A 19,782-nucleotide genomic window follows, 5' to 3' on the forward strand; every position below is an offset into this window, starting at 1 on the left:
AGGTTGAGAACCCGGGAGGAGGGAGGTTGGCTGGATGCTGTGTGCGTGCTGAACTCTGGTTTCCCAGGGGTCTCACAATGGGTGGCTGCTCCCTTTCTGGGCATTGGTTTCACAGCTTGTGTCATACCTGGACTTTATGACTGGTTGACAGGCTCTTGAGACCCACGCCCCGCAGAAAGCCACCTAGCTGTTATTGTTAAGGAATAAGGAAATTGTTCTGGACCCTGGGATGGCAGCAGGTAGAGTCAAGGGGGCCAGGTAACCCTCCCCAGGTCTCAGTGTGCCCTTCTGACACCTAGCTCACTCTGGGAGCAGGGCCTTCCCCTGAGGTGGTCAACTGCCCTGTCCACCCTGGTCATGGGTTCTGTTGCCCTTTATTCTACACCCAGGGGTGGGGTTCCTTCTGGGGGCTAAATCCACACCACAGGGATTCTCCATTAGAATTCTTGGAGGATGGCCCAGCCTCTCTTCATCCCTTGACAGAGTTGTGGGCCTCAAGCTTAAGGCCTTGGCTCTCGGGCGGGCCTGCAGGTCCCAGTGCATCTTGGCGGATGTTTAGGTGTCACTAGTGCCCTTGGACAGACACAAGGTCTCGGCCTGCCCTAACACGTTGCCTCTGGTGCTTGTTCTGTGTGCTGTAGTGAAGAAGGAGCCTTAGCTGGGTTTGTGCCCTGGGACTGGCCATGTTGATTCAGGCACGAGAAGGAAGCCGAGGAGACAGGCAGGTCCTGCACAGGCAGTTGTGGAAGCGTTCAGTTACAGGAGGCACTTGAATTCTTACTGGAGAATGGCTGTTCTGGGTGTTTATTATGTTGTCATGTTGCATCAGTGTAAAGTAATTTAGTAGTTTTGATTTTCTGAGGAAATTTTGCTGAAAGCCTTGCTTAATTTCTTACAAGTAATGAAACATGGCATTCTCTTACTCCGTCTCTTGCTCCCCTAGGCACGTGGAGGGCAAGTCCACGATGTTTGGGACTGTGCTCAACTATGTGTCTCTGAGAATTCTGGGTGTTGGCCCTGACGATCCTGACTTGGTACGAGCCCGGAACATTCTTCACAAGAAAGGTACCTCCGGCACAGCATGCATTGGGTTAAGGGTCTCTATCACCTGGGCATAATGAGGTCTAGCAAATGAGAACTAGAAAGATAGGCTTCCACTTGAAATCCTGGGCAAAACATGTGAACAGATCCATCAAAGCAGAAAGAGGTGGACAAAGCCTGTTTTTTTGTTTTTTTTTTTTGTTTTTTTTTTTTTTCAAAAAGGAGCTAAGATAAGCGCCTAATCCCGTTTGTCTCATCCATTGGCAAAGACTCAACCAGTAGTCCTTGAGCGCCTGCTGGCAGGGGTATACCTGGAGCGGCCTTTCTGGAGGCAGCTGGCTCTGCTCTCAGCCCCACAGTCACCCTCCCTCTGTGGGGCTTCCAGCAGCCGGAGCCTCTCCCTCCCTTCTGGACTCTGAAGGTGACAGACTATAGCCCTGGGGGGCACCCTGGCTCTTACTGCTCTACATGCCCGGTGAGGTCTCTCCCGCATGTCTTTCACGGATGTTCCATGATCTGCCGGTCCTCCCACAGAGGCCTCCCGTTGGCCCCTTGAGGCCCCTTCCTGCCTTGGGACCCTGTATGTAGTGCTTCCTTTGCCTCGGGCCTCCTGACCCACGCCCACCCTGCTGCCCGGGAACTCCTACTTAGCCTTCATCCGGCACTGCAGTTGTTGCTTCTGTGGGAGTCGACTCTTCCTCACCCACCATGCCAGAGTAAGCCTCTTGGTGGGCATTCTAATGAGATCCTGCAGTGTCCTTCATGGGTGTTGTTCTGATGGTGAATTCGTCATTAGCCTCCAGGCTGCTTTCTGGTTCCTTGCCTGGTGAAGGAATTGCCTAGTAGCTTTGTGGGTGTTTGACTTCACACACCTGGGTTTGGGGTGAGGCCTCATTGGGAAGCATGTTGTGGACAGTATTTCTGTGCCTAGGCCTGGTGCTTTTGGAACTGGTCGCAATTTGGGGCCTTGAGTGTCTCCGAATGCCGTGTTGGGGTCTGGACATGTCTGCCAAGTGGGGAGGCCCAGATGAGGAACCAGCTGGGTATGGCCCCCATAGGGAGAAAGCTGAGTATGTGCTCACTTCCCCTCATCACCTTCTCTAGGCCTGAGTGGAAACAGGCTGCTGCGTGCATCTGGGCTCCTTGCCTGCCCAGGTAGCTGCCTTCCTGCAGGTGGAGGCTGTGAATGTCTCTCTTGACCGGACACATTTATTCTGGGGAAGCTGCTGGTTCCACCCAGCAACTGTGCTGTTGGGCAGTCTTGAGCAGCTCTGGAACCTGCTTCTCATCGGGGGTTGGAAGATCCTTAGCACTGTCTTCACTTCATGCAAGCAGCAGCACAATGATTCCTGAGGAGCTAATCTTCATAGTAAGAGGCAGATGATCTGGGCCTTTTCTCTTCCGCAGGTGGTGCTGTGTCCATCCCCTCCTGGGGGAAGTTCTGGTTGGCTGTCCTGAATGTTTACAGCTGGGAAGGCCTCAACACTCTGTTCCCGGAGATGTGGTATGTTTGTCCATCTGAGGTTGATGTGTGGTTGGGTTGCTAGTGCCTTGCTGAGTTGCATGATGGGCCCTGGATCACTTGCTGCCTATTACCCAGATGAAGAGGGGGTCCGTTCTGTGGAGCGTGGCTGTGTTAGGCTCCTGGTGGAGGCCTGCTTGGCTGAATCCCGCAGACAGATGGAAGGGGTTCCCAGCTGGGCAGGACAGAGGGAGGCCGCGTGGGGGTGGGCCATGTGGCAGGTGGGTGGGGCCCTGCGGGGCTGGGAGAACCAGTGGTGTGGGGAGTTTGAAGCTCTGGTATTGTTGCACGTGGCTGTCCTGTGTCTTGTTAGGACGTTTGAGCATCTGTAGAAGTAGGACAAGAAGGCAGCAGGCCACGCAGCCCTCGCCAGCCTCAGCACTGGCATGTGCTGTGCTGTTTGTTCTGGTCCCTTCATTTTCTGCCGGTGAATGAGAAAGTTAATCCCCGCCATTATACTTTACCTATGAACACTTCAGTGTGTATCTTTAAAAGAGAAGAATTTCCATGTTACAACAGAACTACAATGCTGTTTAAATACTCAGCAAAATCGAGGCATCTGGGTGGCTCAGTATTTTGATCATCTGACTCTTGATTTCAGCTTAAGTCGTGATCTCCCTGTTTGGTTTGTGAGATTGAGCCCCATGTCAGGCTCAGCGCTGACAGCCTAGGAGCCTGCTTAGAATTCTTGTTCTCTCTCTCTCTCCCCCATCTCTGTCCCTTGCCAGCTTGTGTACGTGCCCTCCCCCTCTCTCAAAATAAAATAAATAAACATTAAAAAATATTGAGCAAACTCACCACTAATTGCTTACTATGTGATACTTCAAATCAGTGATATTCACATTTTGCGAATATCTACTGAAAGCTGTGGGCGTCTTCCCAGAGAACATTCATGTGCATGTAGATCCTCCAGAGTCCCCGTTAGGAGGTAAGCCCCCTGCTAGAGCCCCTGCTCGCTCCCGGGAGCACATCAGTGACGTCGCAGCCCCCCAGAAAGCTGTCAGGGAGGTTGGAGGGCTTTTGTGTTAGATGACCTTGGTGGAGGACAGGCATCGAGGGAAGGGTCCTGATGAAAGTGCTGGGGCCCAGGCTCTGCAGCCTTGAGGGCTGGTGAGGTGAGGCAGGCAGGGGCACTGCTCCCCAAGGCCTGCACTTGTGCGGAGGCGGGAGGCGTTCGGGGGCCATGCCAGCAGTGCTCACTGCAGCTTGCCGGCTGCACCCTGAGCCTGCCCGGTGTGTACGGAATGGGCACAGTGCCAGGAGGGCGTATGGGTGTCAGAGGCTGGTGTCCGGGCACTGTCGTCTGTGCCTCTATATGGTGGACCTGGCAGGCAGTGCTGGGCCGTGAGGGCACTGCCAGTCTTTCCAGGTTTTGGAAGGATGGGTAGAGGGTGAAAGGAATGTGCACCCACCAGCTACAGAGAGACTATAAAATAACCTTCTTTAAAGTACGTGGACAAGCCCTTGAGGGTGAGGGAAGTGGCCTGAAGACACGGTTGGTGGGAGAAGCAGGCACCTGCCCAGCTCATGTCGGGCCTGCCCACACCTCTCACACACAAGGACGGGAGGCTTGAAGGGAAAGTGTGGGGAAAATACTCTGGGTCCCCACCTATCCGGGAAGCTGGCGGAACTGTGTATGTTGAAGTCAGGCTAACCGTCTGGGCAAAAATGTTTTGGTAGAGGTAACTCAAAGCCTCAGTCCTTGGGAAGATGTGCCAGTTCTAAAGGGTTTTAGATAAACGTTTTATTTCGTAATAGTTTTCAATTTCCAGAAAAGTTGCAAAGATAGTTTAGAATATTCCTGTTGGGGCGCCTGGGTGTCTTAGTCGGTTAAGCGTCCGACTTTCGCTCAGGTCATGGTCTCGCGGTTCGTGGGCTCGCGCCCCGCGTCGGGCTTTGTGCTGACTGCCAGCTCCGAGCCTGGAGCCTGTTTTGGAGTTTGTGTCTCCCTCTCTCTCTGACCCTCCCCTGCTCACGCTCTCTCTCTCTCTCTCTCTCTCTCTTAGAAATAAATAAAAATAGTTTTAAAAAAATAGAATATTCCTATAGACTCTTCATCCTGTTTCTCTATTAACATTTTACATTAGTGGTTACCTTTGTCCCAGCTGAGAAGCCCACAGACAGTCCTTAAAGTTTAGGAGTCAAGTCTCCTGGCTTTAGGATGTGTCCTGCTGAACTGAGAGGAGTGGTTGTCACTCCTCCAGACTCTGCCCCTCGGCACCCCACTGGAGCATGGCTGTGACATGGTGACTTGGGGCAGGCACAGCCATCTGCCCTGAGTCCACCCTTGGAAAGGCCTGGGGCTGTAGTGGCGGTGATGGCGGGGGCTAGGGTCTCCTGCTGACATGCCGCCTCCCCAGGCTATTTCCTGACTGGATGCCTGCACATCCCTCCACACTCTGGTGCCACTGCCGACAGGTCTACCTGCCCATGAGCTACTGCTACGCCATCCGGCTGAGCGCTAAGGAGGACCCACTGGTCCAGAGCCTCCGCCAGGTAAGAATTCCTGGGCAGCGACCCCAGGCATGGGGTTACCCTCGAGTCCCGATTGCACATGGCTGCTTGCTTGAGACCCTGCAGGGCTGGGCCCCATATCCACCTTCCCGTACCCTAAGTGACTTCCCAAAGGGGCTTGCACGCTGGGATGGCCTCAAGGCATCTATGAGCAGAGTCCTGGCCCGCAGTGTGTCCTGGGGAAGCAGGTACTGAGATGGGGCTTGGGATGCAGAGGTTCATTAAGGCGTGCCCTTGAGAAGGGAGCGGGCAGAGGGGGTGCTGAGGTGCTGCTGCCCCCTCCTCCCCCCCAGGAGCTCTACGTGCAAGACTACGCTTGCATCGACTGGCCGGCGCAGAGGGACAACGTGAGCCCTGACGATCTGTACACCCCGCACAGCTGGCTGCTCCGTGTGGTGTACGGTGGGTGCTTCCTGAGGGGCTGGTGGGCCTCCGATACCTAAAGTGATGCTGACTCTCCTCCCCTTCCCCACCGCCTGTCGTCTGGGTCCTGTGGTGACCAGCGCTACCACGTGTGCTGTGTGCCCAGTAGGCCTGCCCTGTCTTCGCCTCTGGAGCCGGCCTGGGGCTGGGGCTCCTGGACGAGAGGATGGGAGGCTGCGGGCCTGGAGGGCATGCTCGTTTCTTCCCTCAGGGCAGACCCGTCTTCCTGCGAGAACCCTGGTGGCCTGGGGCCCAGCGTGGGGTGCCATCTGTGGAAGGGCCATGTTCCCTTGCTCACAGATGTCACCTTGCTCATGTCTACTATGCTGAGCCCTAGGGTGGCAGCTGGGTCCCTGCCCCAGTCAGTGCTGAGATGCACCCGGGCGGCAGTTCCACTTGGGGGAGCGGACCCTAAACACAGCATCGGGGGCAGGGCGGGGCGACACACTGGGATGTCAGGGAGGGTGGTGGGGAAGGCCCCAGGGGCTGCCCTGTGCTGACACCCTTGGCTCCCTGCAGTGTTACTCAACCTGTACGAGGGCCACCACAGCACCAGCCTGCGGCAGCAGGCCATCCAGAAGCTGTACGAGCACATTGAGGCTGATGACCGCTTCTCCAAGTACATTAGCATCGGCCCGGTCAGTGATCCCACCGCGGGGTGTCTGGGCCTGGGGTGGGCACCCAACTGCAGCCCTGGTGGGGTGAGGAGCTGGGGCAGAAGGCCTTCCTGCGGCCAGTCTCTGGAGCTGGGAGTGGGGGTCTTCCTGGGGGTGAGGTCTCCCAGCAGAGCCTGGCAGACAGAACTCCCCATCTGTCCCCTGTGCCTTGCACTTAGCACTCCCTCCCCTCCCTGTCACCTCGTGTGTGTGCAGTGAGCCTGCTGGGGCCTCCTGTCAAGATCTCTCTGGCTGCTGGGAGGGATGCTGTCCTTTCTTGAGCATCTCCCCCAGAACTCGTTTTCTGCCCTTGTTCTGTGGGGTTTGGAGTGCCGGGGCGCTTGGGTTCCAGCCCGTGCCTGGTGACTCGGAGCTCTCACCTCTGAGCCTCCAGCCTCCCGACCTGGCTTTGCACCGTGAGGCCGTGGGGCTTGGCAGAGGCGGGCGTACCCCAGACAGTACAGGGCTGGGGGGCTGCCTCACAGCCGTGAGGTGACACCTGCGGGGGACATCGTGGTTTGGGGCTCCTGGCGGGCCGTGCCACAGCCTTTCTGGGGAAGTCCAGTTGGTGTGGCCTCCCATAGCTCCACTCTGCAGCCTGCTCCCTGGTGTTCTGTGGGGCCTCTGGCAGCCTGGTGGGTTATGCTGCCTTGACGGAGCAGGGAGTCGTGTTCCCTTTAGCAGCAGTTTGATTCTCGTGGGCTTTCGGCTCAGCGCTGAGTAAAGCACGTCTGACCTACTTGAGAAGAGTACTTACTGCTTACAAGATGCCAGAGTGGGAGGTTTGGGCCTTTAGAACGTTCTCTCCAGGGGCGCCTGGCTGGCTCAGTCAGTTGAGCATCTGACTTCAGCTCAGGTCATGATCTCGTGGTTTGTCAGTTTGAGTCCTGCATCAGGTTCTGTGCTGTTATCGCAGAGCCTGCTTCCAATACTCTGTCCCCTTCTCTCTCTAGCCCTCCCCCACACTCGCGCATGCACTTTCTCTCTCAAAAATAAACATTAAAAAATAAATCAAAACATTTCTTAAAATACTCACTGCCTGGTAAACAGTGAGTGCTCTGCTTAGAGTTGAAGGCCTGGTCCGGCCCCGAGCGAGGCTGTGCTTGGGGCCCCACGTTAGGGCTGTGGGCCTCATGCTTGGGAGCCACTGCGGGTCTGGAGCAGGGTCCTGACTCAGCTGTGTCTCCTGCAGATCTCAAAAACCATCAACATGCTTGTGCGCTGGTACGTGGACGGGCCAGATTCCCCTGCCTTCCAGGAGCACATCTCCAGGATTCCTGATTTCCTCTGGTGAGTGCATTGGGAAGGGCCTGGCTGGTCAGTGTCACACTCCGTCCTTGATGCACGTGGCTGAGAGCCCCTGGCACCATGGTAGGCGTGGAGATCCCATGTATGTATAGTGACATTTGGAACCAGGAATTTCAGGGTTTGTGGAAGATGGTGAGGGTTATCTTTGATTTGAAAGATTCATTACATGGCAGGAACTTCTGGTACTTTGGGAAGGTAGAGCTAGGAAGCCTGGGGGTGCATGGGGCAGGTTCTGTTGAATGTCATAAAGGCCTTGCCAGTGAGAGTAACGGGTCAGTCACTGAATGCAGTTGGGACCACGGTGGGTGGGTGTGCCCCAGGGTGTCCCATGGCAGGGAGTCCCGCATTCGAGGGGGCTCTCTTCCCTCTGGCAGCCGGGTGGGTCTGCCACCATAAGTGGGGTGAGCCGGGCTCTGGGTGGCCGCTTGACTTCAGCTCTTTCCCCTCTACTTCCTGACCTGGGCTTTTGTTGTCTTCACAGGCTGGGCCTCGATGGCATGAAAATGCAGGTAAAGGCTATAAGGCCATGGCCAGTTGCTTCTTTTCAACCTCTCCTGCTCTTTAGGTCTGTTAAGATTCAGTAAGTCTTCACAGTGAGTTCTGGCAGCATGTGCTGAGCGGCTGCTGGTATCCCCAGTCTGCGTCTGCGGAGACAGCAGGGGCGCCTCCTGGGTGTATGCCATGTGGCAGGGGTGCTGACAGGCCCTGAGGGCTGCGGGAGGGCCGAGGGTCTGCAGCTCCCCTGTGGGAGGCAGGCGTCAGGCAGGAGGGGAGCCTGTGCTTCACGCCCCGGCCCTATGTCCTCACGCCCCTGGCTGAGATGCGCTCCCGCAGGGCCCTCCTCTATGCCCGCTGCTCCATTCTTCGTGCTGTTTATCGTAGATGGTGTTCTGCCACCACCTCTCTCCCTGGCTCATTTCCTGTGTGTGGAGGTGTCTGGTCGCAATGTGGCTGGGGCTGATCTGAGAGCGGTGAGCCTGGGAACCGTTGCGTTACCCTGTGGGAGTTTTGGTGACAGTGTATACTATCACCTACCTGGCTGAGTATGGAAACACAGAGCCTCCAGCAGTGATCTCGGGTCAGATAGGCCACGGGCCCTTGGGACGGGTACACATGGTCCCAGCACGGCCTAGTACAGAGCTCACCTCGGTGTCCTTGCCTCACTCCCTGCTCCCTGACTCGTACACGCCAGTGGAGGCAGGTGATGAGCCCCTGTCTGGGCTCTCCATCCCCTCTGACTCCTCGAGCTTCTGAGCTTAATTTGTTCTTGCAAAATCATTGTGCTGTTGCCTTACAGGGTTGATGACAGTCTCTAGTTTGGTTTTGTGGCAGGTTTGTTGGCATCAGGGTTTGAGCCAGGTGGCTGGTCCTCAAAGCCACTTTTGTCCAGTGGTCTCCTGGGTGCTTGCCAATCCTTCCTGTATGACTGATTGGTTCCTAGAGCGTCCTCCTCCTGGATCTGACTGGTTGTTTCCTCTGTGCCCTGTATTTCCTGCAACTGGTGGTTAGACCCCGAGGCTTGATCCAGTTCAGGTTTCTTTTGGCCACAGGAGGCTTTCCTGGTGGCAGGTGTCCTTCCTACATATTATCCTGCAAGGCCATGGTTTCTGTTGCCCCCTCAGTGCCACCAATTGGTCTGGGCTTTGGCATTGCCATACTTGTCCCTATTATCCAAGTGTCTGTCACCATCTATCTTGGTGTCACTGGGATTTGGCCACTGGCATTCAGGTGGGGCCAGAGTGTTGACCAGTGAACTAGGCTCTCAGGGTAGGATTTGAAGGGGGCCTTCCCAACTCTGTTGAGGCCTCAGCCAGGCCCCACCATCTCTAGGCGTCCTCAGAAGTAAGGGGGTGTTTCTGGTAATCGTTGTGATTGGGGCAAAAGCCTGTCATTGGGTATTGGGGCAGTGGAGGTCACAGGCAGTGGTTGTCCAGATACTGGAAGTGCCTTTAGAGGGTTCTGTCCCAACTGGTGGCCTGGTGAAGGCAGATGGGGCTGCCGGACTCTCACCTGTCTGCAGGGACAGCCCCTCTCTGACCCTCATGGGCGTCGAGGGGTGCACAGAACACGGAGCCTAGGGTCAGGAGTTGGCTGGGCTCCCACCACTTAGCAGGAGCTGTTGCAAGCCCTCAGACTCCTCGGCCCCCTAGGTGCCCAGGGGATCCTGGGCGATGATAGGTGGGTGAGGGAGCTGCAGCTGCTGTTCTAATGGCTTGTGCTTGCGTGCAGGGCACCAATGGCTCACAGGTGTGGGACACCTCGTTCTCCATCCAGGCTCTTCTAGAGGTAAGTGGTTCTGCCTCCTTGTTTTTCAGCCTCCAACTGACCTTCCTAGGTGCCCACCCCTGCGCCCAGTGTGGACGTGGCACCCACTGCCCTGACTCTTTGTCCACCTGGACTCCAAGGCCTCCGGCGATGGTCCCGCTGAGGCAGTGATCTTGCCTTGGTAGGCCGGCTGGCAGGCTTCAGGAGCAGGGAACCTGTAAGGTCTGTTCCTGGGGAGACAGGGCAGGAAGCTTCTGGCAGGGAGAGTGGGCTCTAGGATTTTCTCAACATTCAGATTGTTCATTACAGATACCTCTGAGCACATGCTAGAGGGAAACCAGAATGTGTTTTTGTGCTGGTGGGATTGAGAGTGGTGACATTCTGGAGAACCTTGAAGAGTGGTCTGGGCCACGTGGGGTCTGCTTTAGATAGGGCAGGGGTCCTCTAGACACGGGCTGGGGTCAGCCGGATGTGGTGTGGACTGTCTCTTCTGCCTCCTTCATTTCTCCATCACACCTTTCTGACTCGTCAGCAGAATCCAGAGCCTGAGACTCTGGTACGTTTGCTCCTGTTTCCCAGTAGTGGCAAGACGTCACCAGGATTGTCTGGGAACCACTTCACCTGCGCAGGCTTGTGTCAGCGAGTGGCTTAGCCTCGTTGTCTCTTCCAGGCGGGGGCACAACACAGGTCCGAGTTTTGGTCTTCCCTGCAGGAGGCACATGAGTTTATCCGGCTCTCACAGGTGAGGTCGGATCGGACTTGTTCCTGGGGGTGGTCAGGCTTCCTCAGGCAGAGGTACCGCCTCCTTGCCTCTGCCTTGACACCCTGGCCTGCCCTCTCCGGTGCTGGGTAGTGCCCTGGTCGTGTCTCCCCAACAGTGGATGGGAGTGGCGGGCCATGGGCCACAGGGTGATGCCTTGAAGGGGGCCTTTGGCCCTGACGGTAGAGAGAGCAGTAGGGTGGTGGCTCTGGGTCCCTGCGTGTTCTGTAGCATCCCCTGCTGGCTCTGGTATCTGCATCTGATGGTGACATGGGCCTCCTCTGTTTCCTGCATATGTGCCGTGGATGCTGCCCAGGTCATAGACAACCCCCCTGACTACCAGAAGTACTACCGCCAGATGTGCAAGGTATGTTTGCCCCAGTCCTACACCCTGCGCCCCAGAAGAGACCGCCACAGTTAGCTATTCCTTGCTATTTGAGAGGGCTCTTCCCTCAGTCTCCTGGGGCTTCTTGCTCTGATAGACGCAGTGTGGGGTTCCACTAACGTACTCAAGGTTTCCCTGACTGGGGAGTCATGCACATGGGGTAGTGAGCCATGCAGGGCTGCCACATCAGGTGCTGTGTGCACACACACATCTGTGCCTCAGAGATGCTATAAGACAGCAGATACACTGTCCGAAGGTGGATTAGGGCGATGGGGGAGCTGCAGAGGGTGGAGGGCAGCTCCTCTGGGTATGTGCGAGTGTGGACACGGGGCATGCCTTCTCACAGCAGGTCTGAGGGGCTGTCCACATATGTGCAGTGTAGGGCTGCGGCTGCACCTTTATGGTGGCCAGGGCTCTGCCTGGGTGAGGAAGGTGCCATCACCTCGGGTGGTCCTGAAGACCTGGGTGCGGGCTCAGCCCTGTGCCCTGGCCATGACTGGCCCCACGCTTTCTAGGGCGGCTTCCCCTTCAGCACGCTGGATTGCGGCTGGGTTGTTTCTGACTGCACAGCTGAGGCCTTGAAGTCCATCCTTCTCCTGCAGGAAGAGTGTCCTTTTATCACCAAGCATGTCGCACAAGAACGTCTCTACGATGCCGTTGCTGTGGTGAGGCTGCTGTGCAGGAGCTGCACTTCCCGTGGCTTGTCCTCGAATCCCCAGGGTCAGACTGCAAGCTCAGAGGGGCACGTCTGCTGACGACATTTGTGTTTGGGAAGCCGTGAGCCCCGTGCTGGAGGCTCGCCGATCTGGCTGCTCCCAGGGGCCGCCTTCAGGAGGGCTGGTGTTCTCCACTGAGTATTTGCAGAAAGATGAGAACTTATATTTGTTTTTGTGCAAAACCCTTTCAGTACGCCCACTCTCTGTGTGTTTTACAACGGAGATCGTGTGGCTTGGCAGCACATATGTGACTTATAAATGGATAAGCAGGTGCATGTCAGGGTCCCAGCTTGTAGAGCAAGCTTGATAAAGTTGTGGCCCACTCCTCTAGGTACCAAGGGTCTTGGTTTAACGTGAGAACTGGTCCCCATTCCCCATCCCTGATCCCTTCGTCTTAGCCTTGGGTGTTTCTAGAAAGATCCGCCACACCTTGTGGGCTCACTGCCTGCTTACGCGCATGGGTAAACTCTCAGGATGCCCTCTCTCTGGTTTTAGTTGCTGAACATGAGAAATTCTGATGGAGGGTTTGCCACCTACGAGACTAGGCGTGGAGGGTACTTGCTGGAGCTGCTGAACCCCTCAGAGGTCTTTGGTGAGTGGTCGGCCAGCCAGGTGGTACGCAGACCCAGGGGCCCTGCACACCCTGAGATGCACTCACCAATCAGAGCCCAGAGTTCCCCAGGCCAGGAGCAGTGCCAACAAAGGTGTTGGCAGATGAAGGTGGATCCTTTAAAGAGCACTCTCTAAACACTGGAATGTTCTGTGCTCCTTGAACTCCAAAGGTGGCCATAGTGCCTGTGGTTGTAGATGGAAACGCTGTGGTTTTGTTTCTCGGAGGTTGGCGGAGGAGTCACCTGGTTCTCTGGCTTGAGCCTGGGCTGCCTCCTGCTGTTTTTCATCCTCTGTGGAAACCACCCTGTGTCCTGTGTGCTTTTCACAGAGCTCAGGCACCTGGCAGGAGGGTGTCGGTAGGGACCCCTAGGTCCTGTGTCCTCCCTGCTGTGCACGTGGTTCCGGTCTGCAAGGGCAGTCGCTCTACCTGAGTGCCTTCACCTGAGTTTGCCCTTGCAAACGCCCCTGTGCCCTACTTGCAGGTCTCTGTCTTGCTCCTGTAATTATTAAATGTGGTCTGGTTGGGGGGTGGGGCACAGCTCTGCCTTGTACCCCTCTCCTTTCCCCCACCACTGGCTTAGCTGTCCTGTAGCCAGACAGGACTCCGGGTCACTCTCCCACCTAGTGACCATGTCTCCCGGGCCAGTCACTGGGGGCTCTTCCCTTGTTCCTCTGGAGGACCATCAGGCTCTGGATGTTCCACATAGGTCTGCATGTTATGACCTTCTCGTTCTTCGTGCTGTGGTCTGAGTTGCTAAATTGTGTGACACGTGAAGCTCATATACATCAAATTTTCCTTCCCTCTCCCAGGGGACATCATGATCGACTACACGTATGTGGAGTGCACCTCGGCTGTGATGCAGGCACTGAAACTTTTCCATGAGCGTTTCCCGGACCACAGGGCAAGGGAGATCCGGTAAGGGTGGTCTTGGCATAGGGTGCCACCATCTCAGGAGCCAGGAGCTGAGATGCTGCCACAGAGGACACAGAGCATGTTGTTGCTGGGGTGGGTGGCTCACTGTAGGAAGGGAACTCTGTGGATTAAAACTCATTTAATAACAGAAGGGATTTCCAGTGTTCCTGAGTCCAGTTGTATGCCCTGAAGTACAGCTGACCCTTGAACTGAACAACGTTGGGGTTAGGAGTGCCAAACCCCTGTGCAGTTGTAAATCTGCGTGTAACCAAAAAAAAAATTTTTTGGGCAGGGGATGGGGCAGTGCCCGGATGACTCTGTTGGTTAAGTGTCCAGCCTCAGCTCAGGTCGTGATCTCATTGTTCATGGGTTCAAGGCCCCTGTTGGCTCTGTGCTGACAGCTCAGAGCCTGAAACCTACTCCAGATTCTGTGTCTCCCTCTCTGTCTGCCCCTTCCCCACTCATACTCTGTCTCTCAAAAGTTAGTAAATATTAAAAAAAGTTTTGAAATAAATAAATTTTTTAATGTTTATTTATTTTTGAGAGAGAGATAGCTAGCAAGCAGGGGAGGGGCAGAAAGAGAGGGAGACACAGAATCTAAAGCAGGCTCAAACCCACAAACATTGAGATCATGACCTGAGCTGAATTCAGATGCTCAGTCGACTGATTGAACCACCCAGGTGCCCCATAAACCTGCATTTAACTTCTGATTCTCCAAAAACTTTACTGATAGTCTTTTGTTGACTGGAAACCTTACTGATAACATAAGTAGTTGATTAATATATTTTTTGTATATTGTGTGTTATATATACTGTGTTTTTACAATAAAATAAGCTAGAGAAGACTAAATCAAAGAAAATAATAAGGAAGAGGAAATATATTTACAGTGCAGTATGATATTTATCGAGAAAAATCTGCATACAAGTGGAATCAGTGTTCTGAGGTCAGTTCTATATCAAATATGTGTATTGAGGACTCAGAGTGGCACAGCTGTAACACGAAAATGAAACATCTTAATGAAGGTCAAAAAGATCTATACCTCCAACTCCACCTATGTTCACATAAATGGTAGTTTTTAAATAAGCGTGTCCTGTTGATGTCTGGCACATGTGCAGAGAGGTGCACAGCTCTTTATGTGTGGTGCCTAATGGATTATGAAGTGGGCACATAGATGTTACCAGAAGCAGCCATCCTGGTTCTCGGGCTGCTCTAATCCCACACTCGGGGAATCAGTCCCACAACCAGACTCATGTGCCTGGCTCTTCCACGTGACTTAGTGCTTGTAAGGCCCAGCCTGATGGTTGCCAAGCAGCAGCGTGTCTGTTCAGTGTAGATGCCACACTTCATCTCTCCGTTGGTTTGTCTTGGATCCTTGGGGGCCTTTCAGTGGGTTTCTGTGAATCATCTTGCCATGAACACTCTGTACCTGTCTTTTGGGGCTCAGGATACCCCTTTCTTGAGGACACGTGCTTAGGAGTGGACTCACTGTGTTGTGGGGTACGTTCGTTCACTTTGTAGATCCCCCTTCACCCCAGTGTGACCTCATTATTTCCTGCTTCACAGCAAAGCTGGTATAGACTCAAGTTGGGTCATGTGCTTTCCTTTTTAGATATCGCTGGATTCAGTTAAAAAAGTACTTTTGAAAGGATTTTTACAACCGTGGTTATAGAGAAACCAGTCTGCTATTTCCCTTCAATGTGTTTGTCAAGCTCTCCCAAGAAAGTAATGCAGGACTCATGAGAGGAGTTAGAAAGTATATTTTCTTTTTAAATTTTCTGGAAGAGTTTGTGAGGTTTCTGCTATTTCTTTTTTTTTTTTTTTTTAATGTTTTATTTATTTCTGAGACACAGAGAGAGAGGCGCAGCATGAGCAGGGGAGGGTCAGAGAGAGAGGGAGATGCAGAATCCGAAACAGGCTCCAGGCTCTGAGCTGTCAGCACAGAGCCTGACGTGGGGCTCGAACCCACGAACTGTGAGATCATGACCTGAGCCGAAGTCGGAAGCTCAACCGACTGAGCCACCCAGGTGCCCCAGCTTTGTGCTATTTCTGCCTCAAGTGTTTGGAGGTTCCATTTGGGCCTGGAGTTTCCTTTGAGGGAAAGGGTTAAGTTTTTATTTACATGTTTCTTGTTATAGGACTGTACAGATTTCCTTTTGTCTGTGTTTCTATCGGTTTGGGGGATTTTCCCATTTTAGCTCCATTTTCTATGGCTCAGCACAGAGCTGGCCCACAGTGCTTGACAGTTGCCTCGCCGCTGATGTCCTCATTTCCTTCCTGACGTTGGCTGCTTGCCAATCTCACTGGTCTTTTCAAAGAACCATGTCTTTGATTCTATCATGTTTATTTATTTGGTGTTTGTTTTGGTTTCACCAATTTTTGCTCTTTATTATTTTCTTTCTACTTTCTTTTTTCTAACTTAGATGGATACTAAAATGATTTCAGCTTTCTTTTTAAATGTGCACTTAAGATACAGTAAGTCTTGGTGTATCATTCAGTTAAAATTATTTTGTTTCTATTGTGACTTCTTCTTTGGCCAGGAGTTGTTTAGGAGTATGAGGCTTTATTTCCAAAAAAATTGGAGGATTTTCTAGTTGTGTTTTGCCGGTTTCCTTCTGTCCTGGCAGGTGGTGCAGCCATTGGGGGGATGCTGTATCTAGTCGTGGTTTTGTCACCTGAGCTTGGGGGTCCACGAGCCGTGTGCTGTGCTGAAGGGTGATCTCTGGTCCCTTCCTCTGGGCACAGCTTGTCCTGAGTGACACTCTCATATAATTGACCTTTTTTAGTAGATCATCTTTTTAGGAAGTTTTCTAAAAAACAGTAAAGTGTGCCCCTTGGAGGAATCCTGGAGAAAGCAGAAGCGAGACGCTCATCACTGCTGGGAGGAATCTGTTAGGATTGCTTGATCTCTGTGCTGCCATGGATCCTACAGAGCTGGGTCCGTTGGTGCTGGCGAGGTGTCTGAGAGCAGGGGACCACTGTCCGTGACAGGTTGCATTCTCCTCCTGCAGGGGTCCTGACGGTTGCAGGTTTTCGAGTGTTTTAGTGGCCCCCAGTGTCTTGGTTATTTCTAAATTTTCATTGTCACTTTTTGGCTTTTTAACCCATTTTAACCTTAATTAGTGGCTTCCCTCTTGTTAAATCTTTATCTGGGACCGTTATTTTTCCCCAGAGTCACATGGTTTTGGGGTCAGCCTGTGTGGGGAGATCTTTGCNCTGGGATCCCCCACCCAAGGGGACAGTGGTGTGGGGGCAACAGTGTGGGAAGCACAGTGTGACTGTGGTTACTGTGTAAAGTTCCAGACGGTTTCGCTCTCTTGCCAGTTTGACAGAAGCACTTAAATAAATGTATTAATTATACTAAAATTTTTAAATTTATCTGGGGGAGTTTTAGAGAGAAAGTTTGAGGGGCGCCTGGGTGGCTTAGTCGGTTGAGCGTCCGACTTTCGCTCAGGTCATGATCTCGCGGTTCGTGGGTTCGAGCCCCGCGTCGGGCTCTGTGCTGACTGCCAGCTCAGAGCCTGGAGCCTGTTTCAGTCTGTGACTCCCTCTCTCTCTGACCCTCCCCTGCTCACGCTGTCTCTCTCTCTCTCTCCTAGAAATAAATAAAACATTTAAAAAAAAAAAAAAGAGAGAGTTTGAAGTAGCCAAGTACTCTGACACTACATATATGGAACATTCCATTTTTACTGCCTTGACTTGAAATTCTCTCTTAATTTCAAGCTTACAGGAAAGTTATACTTGTAGTAAAAGGCTCTCCTGTTTATCTCTTACCAACATTCTTCAACTGTTAACATTTCACATTTGCTTCATTGTGTTCCTTCCATGTATATTTTTTCCAAAGTCATTTTACGGTAAGGTGCAAATGTGATGTGCCTTAATCCCTAAATTCTTTAGCATTTCTTTCTTTGTTGGTTGTTTTTTTTTTAAGTTTATTTATTTATTTTGAGAGGGGGAGAGAGAGCACAGGGGAGGGGCAGAGAGAGAGAGAATGAGAATCCTAAGCAGGGTGAAGAGTAAGATCTGGGGCTTGATCTCAGAACTGCAAGATCATGACCTGAGCCAAAATCAAGAGTCAGATGCTTACCCGACTGAGCCACGCAGGCACCCCAGTACTGTAGTATTTCTTAACAAGGATATTCTCTTCTGGAAATAGGAGTCACAGTATTAACACTGTACAATATTAACATCAATATGATCTGCAGAACTTATTTAAATTGCGCTAGTTGCTTTTATAGCAAACTCTTCCCTCAAGATTTACCCCGGGGTCACTGAACTGAGCTGCCGGCTGTTAGTCTCTCCCTCCCTGGAACAATCCTTTCGTGTCTCCTTGGGGTTGACAACTGACATTTTTAAGGCACATGACAAGTTTTTGTAGGATATCCTCAACATGTGTTTTTCTGGTGTTTCCCCATAATTAGATTCAGGTTATAAAATTATGTGTTTTTGTCAGGAATATTACAAAAGTGATGAGGACTTCTTAGTGCATGACACCAGGAAGTGCACATCAACATGGACCCCGTGATTGAGGTGATGACCCCTTGTTTTCTCCACTGTGAACTTGCTGTTTTTTTCTTATGGGAGAAAGTGTTAGATTATGTAGGTGATCCATTTCTCATCAAACTTCTACCTGTTTTATCATCTGACGATGATTCTTGCCCGAATCAATTATTTATATGATGGCTACAAAATTGCCATTTCTTCCATATGTATTGGATGGTGTTCTACTATTCGCTTTGCCCCTGTTTATTTACTTATTAATGTGGAGTCATGGGTTCTTATGCTATTGACTTTTTTCTTTTTTTATTGTGTTAAAATACACCTAACATAAAATTTATCATCTTAATCATTTTTATTTTTGTCTTTTTAAAATTTTTTTTTTTTTAATATTTTTATTTATTTCTAGGAGAGAGAGAGAGAGACAGCGTGAGCAGGGGAGGGTCAGAGAGAGAGGGAGACACAGACTCTGAAATAGGCTCCAGGCTCTGAGCTGGCAGTCAGCACAGAGCCCGACGCGGGGCTCGAACCCACGAATCGCAAGATCATGACCTAAGCGAAAGTCGGACGCTTAACCGACTAAGCCACCCAGGCGCCCCTTAAAATTATTTTTTAATGTTTATTTTTTATTATTATTGCTTTTAAAGTTTTTTTAATGTGTATTTTTTATTGAGAGACAGAGAGAGACAGAGCATGAGCATGAGAGGGGCAGAGAGAGAGGGAGACATAGAATCTGAAGCAGGCTCCAGGCTCTGAGCTGTCAGCACAGAGTCTGACGTGGGGCTTGAACCCACGCACCATGAGATCATGACCTCAGCTGAAGTCAGACGCTCAACCGACTGAGCCGCCCAGACGCCCCTCTCATTCTAATCATTTTTTAAGCACACAGTTCAGTAGTATTACATCCACACTGTTCTGTAGCCATTACTACCCTCTATCCCTATAACTCTCTTCTCTTACAAAATCAAAGCTCTATACCTGTTAGCTTTATTTCCTCATCTCTGCTGCTCCCAGTCCCTGGCAGTCCACGTAGTTTTTTCTGTCTATGGTCTTGGTACCTCATGTAAGTGGAATCCTGTAATATTGTTTTCATGTGCCTGGGTCTGTTGGTCATACCCCCGTTGAGAGCTTCCCACATGTAACCTGAAACTTGCCTTTTGAATGGAGGGCAGGGAAAGACCAAAGAAAAAGACAGTCCCCTGCAGATAGTTCGGAGCAGTTTTAATAAGCAAAGATGTGTCTTGGCAGCAGAAAGGTGAATGGATCCTCACAGGCTCCCACCAGATCGTAGACGTTTATAAAGAGGCCCTACCTGGGCTCTGTGCTGTCTACCTTGCAGAAGTTCTCAGCACCACATCACCACCTCCAGGCTGTGTCCTTGGAGCAGCCTCTTGTAGCCAGAAAGGCAAGTGGAATCCACATCCCCAGGACACGGGAGGCAGTGAGGAGCCTCCCAAGTGCCAAGGTCCAGCTTACCGGTCAGCTGGGAGTCATGCCTTTTTGATGACTTTACCCAACAGGCTTATTTCACTGAGCATAATGACCTCAACGTTCACCCATGTTATGATTTGTGCCCAAAGTTCCTTTTTAAGGCTGGATAATATTCCATTGTATAGATAGGCCACATGTTACTTGTCCATTCATCTGTTGATAGACACTTGGGTTGCTTCCACGTTTTAGCCAGAGGGGGAGGTGCAGCAGTGTCTGATCAGAAGCAGCAATCAGAGCACAAGTGCTCAATATTTGGAAGACAGGGTCTTTTTTGTCCACCCAGGTGCCGTAAGCTCTGTGTAAGCTGCTCCAGGAGTAGGTGCACACCAGCTGCCAAGCGCTGGGGTTGGGAGATGTGTAGCAGCTGCCGTGCTGAGAGCTACAATTGACCCTCCAGACAGCACCCTGGAAGCTGCAAGTCTCGGACAGACTTACAGCAGACGAGGTGCTGCCGGTACAGCTGGTGCCCCGGTGGGAGACAGGTTCCTAGGGCTTCCTGCTCTGCCACCTTCCCAGAGTCCTCTGCACTTGATTTTTGATACTGATCTTATAGCTAGACAATTTGCTGAACTTAAAAATTTGATGCACTTTATCTTATAGAGCAGTTTTAGGTTTGCGGGAAAATTGAGTGGAGGCTTCCTGTTTACCACTCTCCCTTCCACCGCCTACCCCATCTTGCATA

The 19,782-nt window shown here is 52.2% G+C and overlaps 1 protein-coding gene across 3 annotated transcripts in view; it reads left to right on the forward strand.

Annotated features, from left to right (window-relative positions):
- The window catches only part of LSS (lanosterol synthase), a 44,380-nt gene that overhangs the window by 4,751 nt on the left and 19,847 nt on the right, over positions 1–19,782 (forward strand). For all 3 annotated transcript variants that reach the window (XM_077755383.1, XM_077755382.1, XM_077755384.1), the window contains exons 5-17: positions 944–1,065; positions 2,449–2,545; positions 4,924–5,059; positions 5,371–5,479; positions 6,020–6,138; positions 7,349–7,446; positions 7,946–7,973; positions 9,694–9,750; positions 10,400–10,471; positions 10,806–10,856; positions 11,390–11,539; positions 12,086–12,182; positions 13,013–13,118. In XM_077755383.1, the coding sequence (XP_077611509.1) occupies positions 944–1,065; positions 2,449–2,545; positions 4,924–5,059; positions 5,371–5,479; positions 6,020–6,138; positions 7,349–7,446; positions 7,946–7,973; positions 9,694–9,750; positions 10,400–10,471; positions 10,806–10,856; positions 11,390–11,539; positions 12,086–12,182; positions 13,013–13,118 (1,242 nt within the window). The remainder of the gene's footprint in view (positions 1–943; positions 1,066–2,448; positions 2,546–4,923; positions 5,060–5,370; positions 5,480–6,019; positions 6,139–7,348; positions 7,447–7,945; positions 7,974–9,693; positions 9,751–10,399; positions 10,472–10,805; positions 10,857–11,389; positions 11,540–12,085; positions 12,183–13,012; positions 13,119–19,782) is intronic.

Source organism: Crocuta crocuta, unplaced genomic scaffold (genome assembly GCF_008692635.1).
Source record: "Crocuta crocuta isolate KB4526 unplaced genomic scaffold, BGI_CrCroc_1.0 scaffold675, whole genome shotgun sequence".
NCBI classification, from domain to species: Eukaryota; Metazoa; Chordata; class Mammalia; order Carnivora; family Hyaenidae; genus Crocuta; species Crocuta crocuta.